Source organism: Ursus maritimus, unplaced genomic scaffold (assembly GCF_017311325.1).
Source record: "Ursus maritimus isolate PB19 unplaced genomic scaffold, ASM1731132v1 scaffold_3, whole genome shotgun sequence".
Classification (NCBI taxonomy): Eukaryota; Metazoa; Chordata; class Mammalia; order Carnivora; family Ursidae; genus Ursus; species Ursus maritimus.
The window spans coordinates 94,427,730-94,440,755 of record NW_024425563.1 but is presented as its reverse complement, the minus strand read 5'-3'; the positions used below and the strand labels follow the sequence as shown (position 1 = coordinate 94,440,755).

Below are 13,026 nucleotides of genomic sequence, written 5' to 3'. Positions count from 1 at the left end.
CTAAGCCCCCAGGGATGCTTTTTTAAAAATTAAAAAATAAAAAGAGAATTTGACTGTCCTTTACAAGAGTGGCCACAAAAAAAGTCTGTCTCTTAAAGGCTTTACGATATTTTGGAGAATGTCTTGGTGTTAAAGGGAATTTACAACTGAACACAGGGGTAAAAACCCGGGGAATCTATGTAGTAATCATGTATCATTAAGGCTGTCCTCTCGTCATTACACTGGCAACCCTGGGAAGATGGATGACTGTATAGGATAGCCTTCTATCCTTTGTACCTTTACAGTTCTGCACGTGTGAATACACGGCCCACTCAAAAACTTAACAACTTTGCAAAGAAAAGCCGTGTTAGGTCAAGTTTCCCGGGAAGCAGAGTCTAAGGTGGGGATTTGCCTTCACGGGGCTTGCTCTTGTAGCAATTCCAGGAGATGCTGCCGGTGCTGTCTAGGGACCGCACCATGAGAACCGTCACACTGGATCTGATCGGGTTAAATCCAGCCAGGTTGAATGTTAACGTGCGGGCAGTGCGGGCGTTTATCACTTAGGGATGCTAATCGCTAAAATTCCCTGGTTCCACTAGCGTTCTTTGTGAGCTCATGCCATCTTCTTCGCAGCCGTAGTTCACTGGGAACTAGACTGGATTCGCTAACACACTTGCTTTATACAATGGCTAATGGGCAGTTTTTATAGATGCCAGAAAACGCCATCCGTTTTCTTCCGTGTGTGGGCTTCAGTCTATTTCTCTAGGCTCTCAACGGGACGCAGAAACCAAGAAAGGGATCAGTACTGTTTGTGATGAGCCCCTGGGTCTGTCAACCTAACTCCACTTTCCCCGAATCTGAGGCCGAGGGCGACGGAATGGACTTCCTGTTGAGGAAAGTTTATCGGGTATTGACTGATCCCTCACTAGGTCCCCGGGGAGTGCTTGCTCTAGGCTTTGGACTTAGCGCTCACCCAAACCCCGCACGGTGGGCCGGGAGTGGGAAAACGAGGTGCCCTGCGCGGATCACACGCCCAGCGAGCCAGCGCAACTGGTCAGGTCTCCGGGGGCTGGGTCTGCAGGTGCGCGGGGAGGGGGAGTAGCGGGGCGGGCCGGGGACACCGAGGGCACCTGCTCCGGACCCGGACCCCGCTCCTCACCCCTCCTCTCCCCCACCCCGGCGGCCCGAGGGGGCGCTGGCACCGGGGCCATCCGCACCCCACAGACAGCCCCCATGGAAACCTCCGGGGTCCCCGCCGGCGGTGCGGGCGCCTCCCTCCGTCCCTGCCCCGCAGGCGCATGAGCGAACCCCCGGCGCGGACGCGGGAGGAGGGCAGCAGGCGACAGCAGGGACAAAGGCCGACGCAGGGCGCCGCGCGGGAGAAGGTAAAGGCAGGAACACCCCGGCGGTGCCGGTCCTGGGGAGGCCGGCCACACTCCGGGTGTCCACGTTCTGTATTCGCTCGGGCGCCGCCGGGACCGGAACGCCCGCCACCGAGGGCCTCGGCTTGCGGGAAGCAGCACGTCCAAGCTACGCCCCCCGTCGCTGGCGTCCCAAACATTCCTCACAGGCCGCAGAGCGGGAACCGAGAACGCGCGGGAAAGCCACGGTCGCCTCCGGTCGCCCCACCCATTGGCTAACCCTGCCGTCGTTCACGGCGGCCCGCCTCCCCTGCTCGCGGGCGATGTTCTCACTGGCTGACGACCGCCACCCGTCCTCCCTCATTGGCCCGGCCCTCCGTTCGTCGGGCTGGAGCCGTGGAGACAGGCCGAGAGCCGCGCGTGGCCCCGCCCCCTCTCGCACACAGGCGCGTCGGTGTTGGGGCTGGAGGCCCCGCCCCCCTGTGCCGTGTGCAAAAACAAACAGCCGTTAGGGAGGAGGTGCCAGGGGCGGGGCCGGGTTAGAAGAGGCCGCGCGATTGGGCGGCCGCCGGGGTTCAAACCAGCAAGGCGAGCGGGGATTGGCCGGGGCGGTGCGAAGCGGGCCCCGGTTATTGTCCGGGCTCCGGCGGCAGCGGGGGCGGCGGCGGCGGTCGGTGCTCCGGGGCGGCGGCTCGGCGGCGGCGGCGGCTCGGCGGGAGCGAGGGCGGGAGCGGCCGAGACCATGGTGAGAGCGGCGGCCGGGTGGCCTGGCAGCGGCGGCGGGCGGCGCCGCTACCTGTTGAGGCGTCCCGGGGCCGCCCCGCCCGCCGTGGCGCCGGCGCGCAGCGAGGGGAGCGGGCCGTGAGGCGGGCCTGCGTCCCGGGTGGGCTCTCCGCGGTGTCCCCCGGGCGGCGCCTCAGACCTGCGTTCCTCCGCCAGCGGCTACGTACTGGCGGGTCTCGGGAGCTAAAAATACCGGCGGCGGCGAGCTGTCGGCTTGCTGTGGAGCCGCGGTCCCCGGGGGCCGGCGGCAGGTGTCCGGCCGGCGGGAACCCCTCTGTCCTGGGGCCGGCGGGCAGGTGTATCCGGTCGGCGGGAAGCCGTCCGTCCCGGGAACCGGTGGGCAGGTGTCTGGCCGACGGGATTCCCTCCGTCCTGGGGCCGGCGGGCAGGTGTGTCCCACCGGCGGGATCCCCTCCAACCCTGGCCGCGGACCTACGTGGGCCGCTGCCTCTCTGCGGCTCGGAAAGCCCGCGACTTGGTGCCCGCTGCCTTACCGAGTGAGTGGGACAGCACACACCGCGGGTCTGAGGCTGGCACCGCGTGACGAGAGTCACTTGGGGCTCTGGTAGTCGGCGGCTTGTGATTGAGAACTAGTTCTTATTTCCTGACTCGGCCCTGGGGACAGCGATCGTCACTGTAAACTGTTGACTCCCGACGCAGCTGAAACACTTTCTGTGTTGGACGAATGAGTGACGATGTAAGCGTCAGCCAAAGTCAGAAACCCAAAAATTATACAGATTTCTCTTATTATGTAGCCGTGTGGTCAGCAGTTATAAAAGTATATGAGGGGTGCTCTAGACATCTAAAGGTGCTTAAGCCTTCTCTCTTGCCGAGGGACTAAATATAAGAAAGATAGGAATTAGTTTGTAGACTTTTCCTGCTTCTAATACCTGCTAAGGCCTTTATTTTTTTAGTAGTGTGTTGGGAGCTAAACATTAAACCAACTGAGATATGCAGCTGGGCAGCCGGAGTACGAGCGGTTGACTCTTGCAGCTTAAAAATTCTTTTAAGAAAGGCATTACAAAGGGATAGGCGGTTTCAAAGCTTAGCCTCCACTCCCTGAAACAGCTGGCCAATCTTGTAACCTGATTTTAAATTTTAACTAGCTTTTTTTTTTTTTAAAACAGTGAAGCCATAGTAGATTTAAATGGTAAAATCTAACAGTCCAAAAGAGAACCTTGGTTTCTCTCTCAGGTCGGATTCTTGCTATAACCTCTCCAGAGGCCGCTAACTTGTCTAACTTAGTACTGTGATCTCCCGGAAATGTATGTGCGTACGTCCTGTGTGTGGAATACCCCATGTTTACAGAAGTAAAAGCTCACTGCCCTTGAACATACTCTGCCTTTTTCTCGAAGAAATATTTTTGTGGGGGTTCTGTATGGCACATACCTGCATCTCATTTGTTGAAATGGTTGCATAATTTTCCATTGCATCTCTGTACGATGTCCTATTCATGAACGGTAAGGTGATTTGAGGTTTTGTTTGTTTTTAACTATCGGTTGATAGTAGGATTTGTTTAACCCTTTTAGCGTAAGCTGGAAGGTCTTTTTTTAATTTTCAAATATATATAACAACATTTGCCATTTTAGCCATTCTTTAGTGTCCAGTCAGTGGTATTAAGTCCATTAACATTGTTATGTAGCCAGCACTGCCGGGCATCTCCAAAACTCTTCCTTCTTCCCAAAGTGAAACTCTGCACCCATTACACACTCACCCTCCGTTCCAGCCTCTCTCCAGTCTCTGGCAGGCACCCTTCCCTCTGTCCCTCTGGTTTTGACAGGTGCCTCCTGCAAGATGCATCAACAGTATTTGTCCTTTAAGGTCATGTCTTCAGGGTTTGTCGATGTCCGAGCAGGTGCCAGAATGTCCTCTTTATCGCTGAGTACTCTGTCCATTTTATGCACGTAATGCATTCTCTACCTACGTAGACCCAGCCTTTCTGTCTCTGGGCTGCTGTGAACATGCGTGCACATTGCAGCGTCGCATCCCCCGCTTTCAGTTCTGTGGTTAGAGACCCAGGGTAGGATTGCTGGGTCACGTACTGTTTCCATGTATAAGTTTTTGAGGGTTTGGTTCTTTTAAGGTGCTTTTTTTCCTGTCTCCCCAAACAGCTAACCTCTGACTGTTTCTGTGGAAATTATATATGTTAACTGTTTTTTAAATGTTTTTAAAATATTTCATTATGAAATATTTTCAGCATAAAAGTTTATATTGACTTGATGAAGATTCTTCAGGGTGAAATTTGAGAAAAATATTCAAACTTTTAGGAACCTCATTTTAAATAAGTATTTAAGGTTTGACATCATGTTTATATAAATTAATAAATGGTGATGTACCACATGTATATCTGAAATTGAGGAAGGAGGTCACCTAGAGTTTTTTTACCTACCTGAGGTAAAACTGGAAAAAATTGTTTCCCAAATATTTTTGAAATAGCATTTTCAACTCTTCATCTGGAGCTTTTTTTCATTTAGGCTGGAGGCAAAGCTGGAAAGGACAGTGGGAAGGCCAAGGCTAAGGCAGTGTCTCGCTCCCAGAGAGCCGGGCTACAGGTAATTGATGCTCTCGTAATTCACTATTAAATTAGTTTCTTTATCGTTGTGATTCAGGACCCATAGATGTTTCATTAATTATGAAAATGTATGTGTATTGCTGGCCTTTTAATGAGGTGAATTGCTCGAAATTTAAATTCTAAAACAGCAGTCTTTTAATTTGTATTCTTCTAAATGAGAACAAGTCATGAGATGACCTTAAATGAACTCTGTGGATTTTCTCTCTTAAAATCTGTTATTTCTAGATTGTAAGTATGTTCTTGTTTCTTTTATAAATTGTATCACATTAAAGTAAGTCGGCTTTGGTTTTTCTTTTTGAGAAGGTGTCTGTAGTGGTATGGTAACTCTGAGGATGAGCTCGAATTTTGGGTAGAATAATGGACTATTCATTAGTCCTTTGAATATTTCCTCAATATTCAGTTTTAGACTGGAGTGATGTACTCAAAACACTAAATATTTTCAAACTTCATATATTTCAGTTGTTGCAACTTTAATCCACAAACTCAGCATTTTCTGAATGAGTAAGAATTACTCCCTGCATATAAGAGTCCCTTTTAAAAGGAAAGTGTGAAGGCCAGACTGTAAGGTTTGGATTTTTATCCTCTTGGCTGTGGTGAGCCACTGAAAGTTTTGGAGCAAGAGGATGACATGATCCAGGGCTACTGAAGGAGGGGGGGTAGAAGTTACCCTTGACGGTACATCCTGTATTTTAAAGCATCATGTAAACCTGAAAATGTCTGGTGAGAGCAGGAAGACAGCTGAGGCTGTTTCAGTGGTTTAGGAAACACAGACCTGAGCCAGAGCGGGGAGGAAGGAATGGGAGGCGTGTGTGTGCCCCACGAGTGGAGGGGAGGCGTAGGGTTGAGAGGCAAGGCGAGAAAGGTTTCCCGAGGCTCTGAAGTTGAGGGTCAGAAGGGTGTGTGTTGTAGCAGAAGCAGGTTATGACAGTCAGTTTCCGGTGAGTACCTTGAGGTTCCAGCAGACACCCACAGGAAGATGTCCACAAGAGTCGTAGATTTGAGCCCCCTTTCCAAGAGGGAGTGATCAAAAGAATTGCAGATTTAAGATCACGTATGTAAAATTGGTGGTTGATGCTGTGGGTGTTTGCTGTGTCGAGCATGAGAAAGGAACATGAGGACCCGGCGGACCCTCAGAAACACATGGTAGTTGAATCAGAGAAAGAAAAGCCTGAAGACCAGCCCGAGGCAGCATTAGAACTCTATGTAGTCTGTGCAGCCGGCCAAGAGATGGGGTTGCAGGTCCTCATATGTGTCAGATAACCTGCCTGCTCCAGGGGAGCTCAGGATTACTTAGTGAAGGAGCGTAAACGAACAGGATACCGTGCGTTTCCTCCTTAAGGATCTGATCTAGAAATGGCCACTAGATTTGGCAGTTCAGGTGTCACTACTGACCTTCGAGAATGATGTTTGGCAAAAGCCAGGTTTGGATTGGAATAAAACGGGTGACAGGAAAGTTAGGGTTTCAGCATTTCCTTTTAAATTTTGCCTTTGGAGGGGCACCTGGGTGGCTCAGTCAGTTAGGAGTCCGACTCATGCGCTCGGCTCAGGCCGTGGTCTCAGGTGGAGCTCAAGCCCCAAGTCAGGCTCCATGCTGGGTGTGGCGCCTGCTTACACTTCAGTCAGTCACTCAGTCTTGCCTTTGGAAAGAGATCTGTAGACAGACTGGAGCCGTTGCCACAGACGTGGAGTAGTGTTGAATGAGGTGCAGATGAAAGGAGCCAGTGGGAAGGTGGTAGAGCTGTGGCGGTGCTGGAACAGGGTAGGGGTGGGGTGGGGGCAGTCAGGGACACAGGGGTGCGGCAAAGGATCCCTTGGAGCTGAGAAAGTTCCTCTTCTCAGAAAGCATCCCGGTGAGAGAATGGTGTTGGTTTTTCTTAGCTATCAGATCACCTCTTGAAACTGAGCAAGGCAGGTCGGCGCTGGGGCCCAGGAAGGTGGTGGGAGAGGAAGTCCCACGAGGCTGGTCCGGGAAGGGATTAATGATCCCCACACGACACGAGGCCCCGTGGGACAGGCAGTGGGTGCTGCACCTAGTGGTTTTTCTGCGCGTGGCTGTGACGCTCCATGTTCGGAATGAGTTCCTGGGTCGTGGTGTTCTGCCTTTTCTTTTCTCCTCAGAAGGGTGAACGGCGTGAAGATTTGGGGCTCCTTCCTAGGACATATGACAGATCCTGGGAACTGTTCATTGCTAGATAGGCCTGACTTCTGATAGCACAACCAGATTGATCTCTCCTGCGTTACCCCTGTTACTCGGCTTTCGGTCACTCTCAGTGGTATGATGACAAGACTCTTAGGTGCTTCCCATCCCGATGGTCTGTCTTTCAGTTTCCCGTGGGCCGCATCCACAGACATTTGAAGACTCGCACTACGAGCCACGGAAGGGTCGGTGCCACGGCTGCCGTGTACAGTGCCGCGATCCTGGAGTACCTCACTGCGGAGGTCTGCAGGGGGTGTCTTGTATGTGGGGGTCCAGAAGGGGCCTGCACTCTGGAGTTGGGGCTCGAAACCAAAAGACATGCGCACTTTTAGATGCATCTTACAGGCTTGTTACCCGGTACCAGGGTCACAAGGAACCTTAATACACTCATTTTTAAAGTTCAGACAAGGCTCAGCAATCCATATTTTTAAGCGATGTGACAAAGGAGTGTCACATACTTTCAATACTGTATTAGTAATGCAGGGAACCCTGAATTATACGTATCACTGCTATTAGACCAGAATCTCCTTGTGAGTGAAGATTTGGGGTGGGGTAAAGGTTTGCCAGTGTGACGATCCATTTTTAAAAATCACAGATACATGATGGTGATAAGGAATTTGGTAAAAGACCTAACTGATCCTTTTGGTTCTCTGTGGGGTCATATGCATAAAATGCTGTATCTTGGTCAGTTTGACATTTCAGGAAGATTAATTAATTAATTCTTAATAGTTGGGTGATGGATCAGTGCTGCCTCCGTCCCGGCCCCTTCTAAGGCTCCGAAACTCCTTCAGCCACATCCCAAGCCAGGGAAGTAACTAGAGTAGCAAGCAGGTCACATGGTGGCGATAGCCAACCTGGCAGGAACAGGGAAGGTTCTTCCTCAGGAGAGCTGTGGGTGGGACCAAGGCTGAAAGATGGAAGTTTGATCTGCGTATTGTCACTGCTGCCATTCCGTTAACCTCACCAAGTCCTTGACCTACAGACGGTCTCGTCTCTTAGGTCCTGAGCCAGGGATTTAGTGCGGGCAGCGTGGAGCCTCTACCCCCGTCTCTCCTGCAGCTCACACATGTGCGTGTGCTTAGAGGCATACTTTGGAGAGGGGCACACTTCATTCACTCATGTGGAGGCATAGACTTCTGGCTCAGAATGTTCCAGATACTTAAGTTTGGGGGTTTCGTCATTAGTAGCAGTAAAGAAAATACTAGACTCTAAGGTCAGGAATAATCACTTTTCAGCCTTGGCTTTTCACTAGGATCACTTGGGGAGCTTTCGAAAGATGCTGGTACCAGGCCTCCCCCCAGACCAGCCAGAGTCTCAGGGGAGAACGGAGTAGGGTCCCGGTGGCTTGTAAAGTGTGCCTGTGGCTTCCGGTGCACACCAAGGCTTCCCGCCGCTCTGTCTCCTCGCGGCTTCAGAGAGTTATTTTTGTAGGACTTCCATCAGAGGTTGTATAATGCCAGTATAGTCTGGGGAGGAAAAAACCAAATTAAAAATGCAGTTTTATGGCCAGCTGGGACTTTGAAATTCTTTCAGTTGAAAATTCCCGTTCTAGAATAAAGCATGCTGCCTGCAGATTACAGGTCCCAGTGATGTTAAAAACTGAGTGAGAAATTATTTTCATTATGTTTTTAAACTTTTCTATGAGTACTAAGAAATAAATCGCAGCCCTTAAGGGCTGGGCAAAAGTAGACTACAGGGACATAGTAAAAGAGTGATTTTCCTAGATGTTCACCTTGAGAATCTTGGCAAAGGAATAGTGTTCTCCCTCGCCCTTCTTTCTGTAGAAGCAGGTTCTCGTGCAAGTGTCTAGGGTTCCTGCAGCAAGTGGATATAAAAGGGCCCGGTGAAGTGAGGAGATTTCTCTAAAAGCATCAGAAACATGAAAAAGAAACCCGTGTTGTCAGTTTACATGTCTGTCGCGTGCAGAGGCCACAGGGATCTTTTCAGCTATAATCTCAAGTCTACACTGACTACAGTGATCTCAAACGCCTCACCCTCTGACGGGCTCTCTTGGGTGCTTTGTAGGTGCTGGAGCTGGCGGGTAACGCTTCCAAGGACCTCAAGGTAAAGCGGATCACTCCGCGTCACTTGCAGCTTGCAATCCGTGGTGATGAAGAGTTGGATTCTCTTATCAAGGCTACCATCGCTGGGGGTGGTACGTATGATGACCTCTACGGCCTTGGTCGTCATTGGCCTTTCTAACGAAGACCTAAGTCAGATCAGTGATGCCCAGTGCATGTGAAGTCAGCTAGAACGAACACACACACACACACACACACACACACACGAAGTCCCTCAGTGTTGGGTCCATTACAGTGAAGGCTTCTTCTGTTCATCCTGATCTGAATATATATTTCTTCTTGCAGCCAAATACAATGCCACTTTTATTTTAGCAAGCTCCTTGTCTGAAGCTCATATATGATACTTAGAACCTAGTATTTATAATATTTCCCACACCCTTCAACTGTGACTTAAAAACGACCTTGTGGAACTGCTCAGGGCGATGCCCTTGAAAGTCAGGGCTGAGATCACTGAGTGCGTGGGGATGAGTGCGGGTGAGATGTGAGCTCTGGTTCTAAATCCTTGCTGGGTCACCTTCGAGGAACCTCCTGAAGACTGTGGTTGCTCTTCCCCAAAACCCATAAAGGCACCGTTTTGCAGAGTTCTAGTGGGGTTCCTAGGCCCCAAGAGAGGGAACCCTTGGTGAGGGTACTGGCACAGGGCCAGCGAGTGGAAGGAGACTTAGGAACTTGCATTTCTATGGGTCGCTCTTCGTCGAGGCACTGAGTTGTTCACCTCTTTCTGTACGTTTCCTTCCAGGTGTGATCCCGCACATCCACAAGTCTCTGATTGGAAAGAAGGGACAGCAGAAAACCGCTTAGAGCATTGTTTTAACCAACCCCCTTCCTCCCCGTCATTGTACTGTAACTGAGACAGAAGAAATAATGGGGATATGTGGAATTTTTAAAAGAGGCAGATGGAAAAGCATAGACAATTACTGTAGACGCGATAAGAGACATTTGTACGTTCTTAGGCTCAAAGTTTGATAAAGTACCTTTCCATGTGGCAACGCTTGTGTGTTGATTGGCTAGGTTTCTCCCGTGTGTTTTATACAAAAATGGAATTGATAAACCATTTTTTACAAAAACAATTTGTCTCAAAACTGTTCTGTTCGTGATGTGTTGGAACTATTTTGCTCTTTGAAATTTTTAAAATTTCAAATCCGTTATTTTGTATTCGCAATAATTTTAAAATAGAAATTGGGAAAACAGATTTCTCTGGATTGATACCATATCCTGACATGGAATCTTCGGTGCTCTCCATTTGCAGTATGCACCATTGTCTTACACACAACGAAGGAAAGAAAAACTGCCAATTAAACCCTGGTATGCCAGCAGGTAGATGTATCCCGATTCCAGAGTTATTCGAGGATGAAAACGTACGCTCAGAGTTGATGAGATAGGATAGCGGAATTGTTTTGAATTATTTACTGAGCACTTACTATGTGGCAGGTCCTGAACTAAGTGCTTTAGTGATGAAGAAATTCTCTTACACCCACTTTTAAAGATAGAGAAACCGAGGCTCACAGAAGTTACCGTTAGCCAGAAGACGTCTGTCTTGTAGACAGAAAAGGGCCGAGCTGGGACACAAGCCTTGATTTGGCCGACTCCAGAGCCCACACTCTTACCTGGAATTAAAGTTAAAATTTATCAAAGTTTTCTGCTTTTACTTAAACTTCCAGCTTTTCGTGGTCTTTTATTATATAGAGTACAACATTCAGAAATTTGTGTCATATTTTTAGAAAATATTTTGCTTTGTCAGTTTCTAAGTAACCTGTAAGATTTGATTAATGTACCAATTAATGGTCCATCAGAAAGCTCTATTTTTCTGCTGGGAAGTCTTCATTAAGAAAGAAAAATTTTAAATGCTTTATTATGTAGCACTATCAAAGCAAAACTCATTTTTAAAAACTTATTTTATTATGGAAATTTTCAAAAATACCGAAAAATAAAGAGAATAGTATCATGAAGCCCGGTGTACTCCAGCTTCCAGCAGTTACCCTGTGGTCGGCTCTGTTTTACCCGTATGCCCACCTGCTCCCTGCTCCCAGTGGATTGGTTTGAATCCCGTTTCGGCATGATTTATTTCCGTGTCTGTGTATTCACTGAGTCTGTAAAGATGGGGCACTTTTTTGACCATAATCACAATCTTCAGACAGCTATAAAATTAGAGTACCAGATCTCTTCAGTGTTCAAATTTTCCTTTCAACTATTTGCAGTTGGTTTATTTGAATCAAGATCCAGACATATTCTGTATCTTTTTTAAAAATTTGTTTATTTTAAGTAATAGCTACGCCCACTGTGGAGCTTAAACTCAACCCCGAGATGAAGAGTCGCGCGCTCCAGCGACTGAGTCAGCCGGGCCCCCGGCGTGTTCTATAGCTTACATCTCGTTGATGCCTCTGTTCCTTTTTAATCTATAGGTTTCTCTTCCCTCTTTGTTTTTCTTACAATTTCATTTTGAAGAAACTGTCTTGTTTTCTCTACAGAATTGTCTCTGGATTTTACTGAATGCAAGCATCCTAATGGTATTTAAGATGTTTCTCTGTGCCCTAGATTTCCTGTACGCTGACAGGTCTAGAGGGCTTGGGTTTTATTCCATTTTGCTTTCTCACAAAAATAACTCCTAGGTGACATTGTGTACTTGTTGGATCACGTCAGGGGGCACCTAATGCCTGCCTGTGTCTCCTCTTGCTGTGTGAGCACTGATGGTGGGTCGGGGTGCACCAGCCCCCTCCATGCACCCTACAGACGCCTCAGCTTGTCCCAGGGAGTCCTGACCCCCGTGAACTGTCCCTGCCCTGAGGAGACAGGCTTCCATTGGGGGTTGCCGGTGGGGGATCCCCTTGTGTTCCTTCTGCATCCGGAATTCTGTACAGAGCTTTTGCTCTTTGATTTACAAGGCAGGATAAGAAAATTTCAAATTCTGATTGGATCATCTCAGCACATATTTTGAAGAATTTTTTTTTTAAAGATTTTATTTATTTATTTGACAGAGATAGAGACAGCCAGCGAGAGAGGGAACACAAGCAGGGGGAGTGGGAGAGGAAGAAGCAGGCTCATAGCGGAGGAGCCTGACGTGGGGCTCGATCCCAGAACGCCGGGATCACGCCCTGAGCCGAAGGCAGACGCTTAACCGCTGTGCCACCCAGGCGCCCCAGAAGAATTTTTTTTTAAGATTTTATTTTTTTGAGAGAGCGTGCGTGTGCGTGCAAGAGCGTGAGTGGGGTGAGGGGCCGAGGGAGAAGCAGATTCTCCGCTGAGCAAGGAGCCCAATGCAGGACTCGATCCTGGGACTCTGGGATCACAACCTGAACTGAAGGCAGATGCTTAACCAACTGAGCCACCCAGGCATCCTGAAAAAAAGAGGTTTTTTATATTAAAAAAAAAGAGACCCTCAGGGCACCTGAGTGGCTCAGTTGGTTGAATGACTTGATTTCAGCTCGGGTCATGGTCTTCAGGTCTCGGGATGGAGTCCTCCATTGGGCTGTCCACTCAGCATTGAGTCTGCTTAAGATTCTCTTTCTCTCTGCCTCTGTCCCCCTCCGTCTCTAAAAAATAAATTAAAATTAAAAAAATAAGACCTACTCTAACATCTAAACTTTTTAAAAAAGATTTATGTATTTTATTATTATTTAAGATTTTATTTATTAGAGAGCATGAGAGGGGGGAAGAGCAGAGGGAGAGGGAGAAGCAGACTCCACCGACCAGGGAGCCTGATGTGGGGCTCAATCCCAGGAGTCCAGGATGGTGACCTGAGCCAAAGGCAGATGCTTCACCAACTGAGCTACCCAGGAGCCCCAAGATTTATGTATTTAGAGAGCGCAGGGGGGAAGGGGAGAGGAAGAGAGAAACAAGCGGATTCCTCACTGAGCACGGGGCTTGATCCCATGACCCTGAGATCACAACCTGAGCCAAAACCAAGAATCACACGCTCAACCGACTGCGCCGCCCAGGTGCCCCGTAACATCTGAACTTTTTAAAAGATAGCTGCAGCCCTGTGTTTTCCATAGCGCAGTCCAGATGCATGCGGTAGCACTTCAGAGAAGACGATCTCTAAGATGTGGGAGGTGG

The 13,026-nt window shown here is 49.1% G+C and overlaps 1 protein-coding gene across 4 annotated transcripts; it reads left to right on the top strand.

Annotated features, from left to right (window-relative positions):
- The first annotated feature begins 1,961 nt into the window (after positions 1–1,961).
- Positions 1,962–10,043, top strand: LOC103674566 (histone H2A.V). Of its 4 annotated transcripts, none has more exons than XM_040644474.1 (5): positions 1,962–2,085; positions 4,598–4,675; positions 7,021–7,134; positions 8,918–9,047; positions 9,713–10,043. In XM_040644474.1, the coding sequence occupies exons 1-5, from the start codon at positions 2,083–2,085 to the stop codon at positions 9,772–9,774; spliced, it is 387 nt and encodes a 128-aa protein (XP_040500408.1). In that variant the 5' UTR covers positions 1,962–2,082; the 3' UTR covers positions 9,775–10,043. The 4 variants fall into 4 exon arrangements, with proteins under 4 accessions (XP_040500408.1, XP_040500410.1, XP_040500407.1 ...); XM_040644473.1 differs by lacking the exon at positions 1,962–2,085 and adding an exon at positions 2,794–2,820; XM_040644476.1 differs by lacking the exon at positions 7,021–7,134.
- Positions 10,044–13,026: the final 2,983 nt, after the last annotated feature.

Bases quoted from the DNA above. Each gene is read 5' to 3' on its own strand.
- LOC103674566 (XM_040644473.1), top strand. The intron at 4,676-7,020 runs GTAATTGATGCT...TCTGTCTTTCAG, and splicing joins CCCAGAGAGCCGGGCTACAG to TTTCCCGTGGGCCGCATCCA. The intron at 7,135-8,917 runs GTCTGCAGGGGG...GGTGCTTTGTAG, and splicing joins TGGAGTACCTCACTGCGGAG to GTGCTGGAGCTGGCGGGTAA.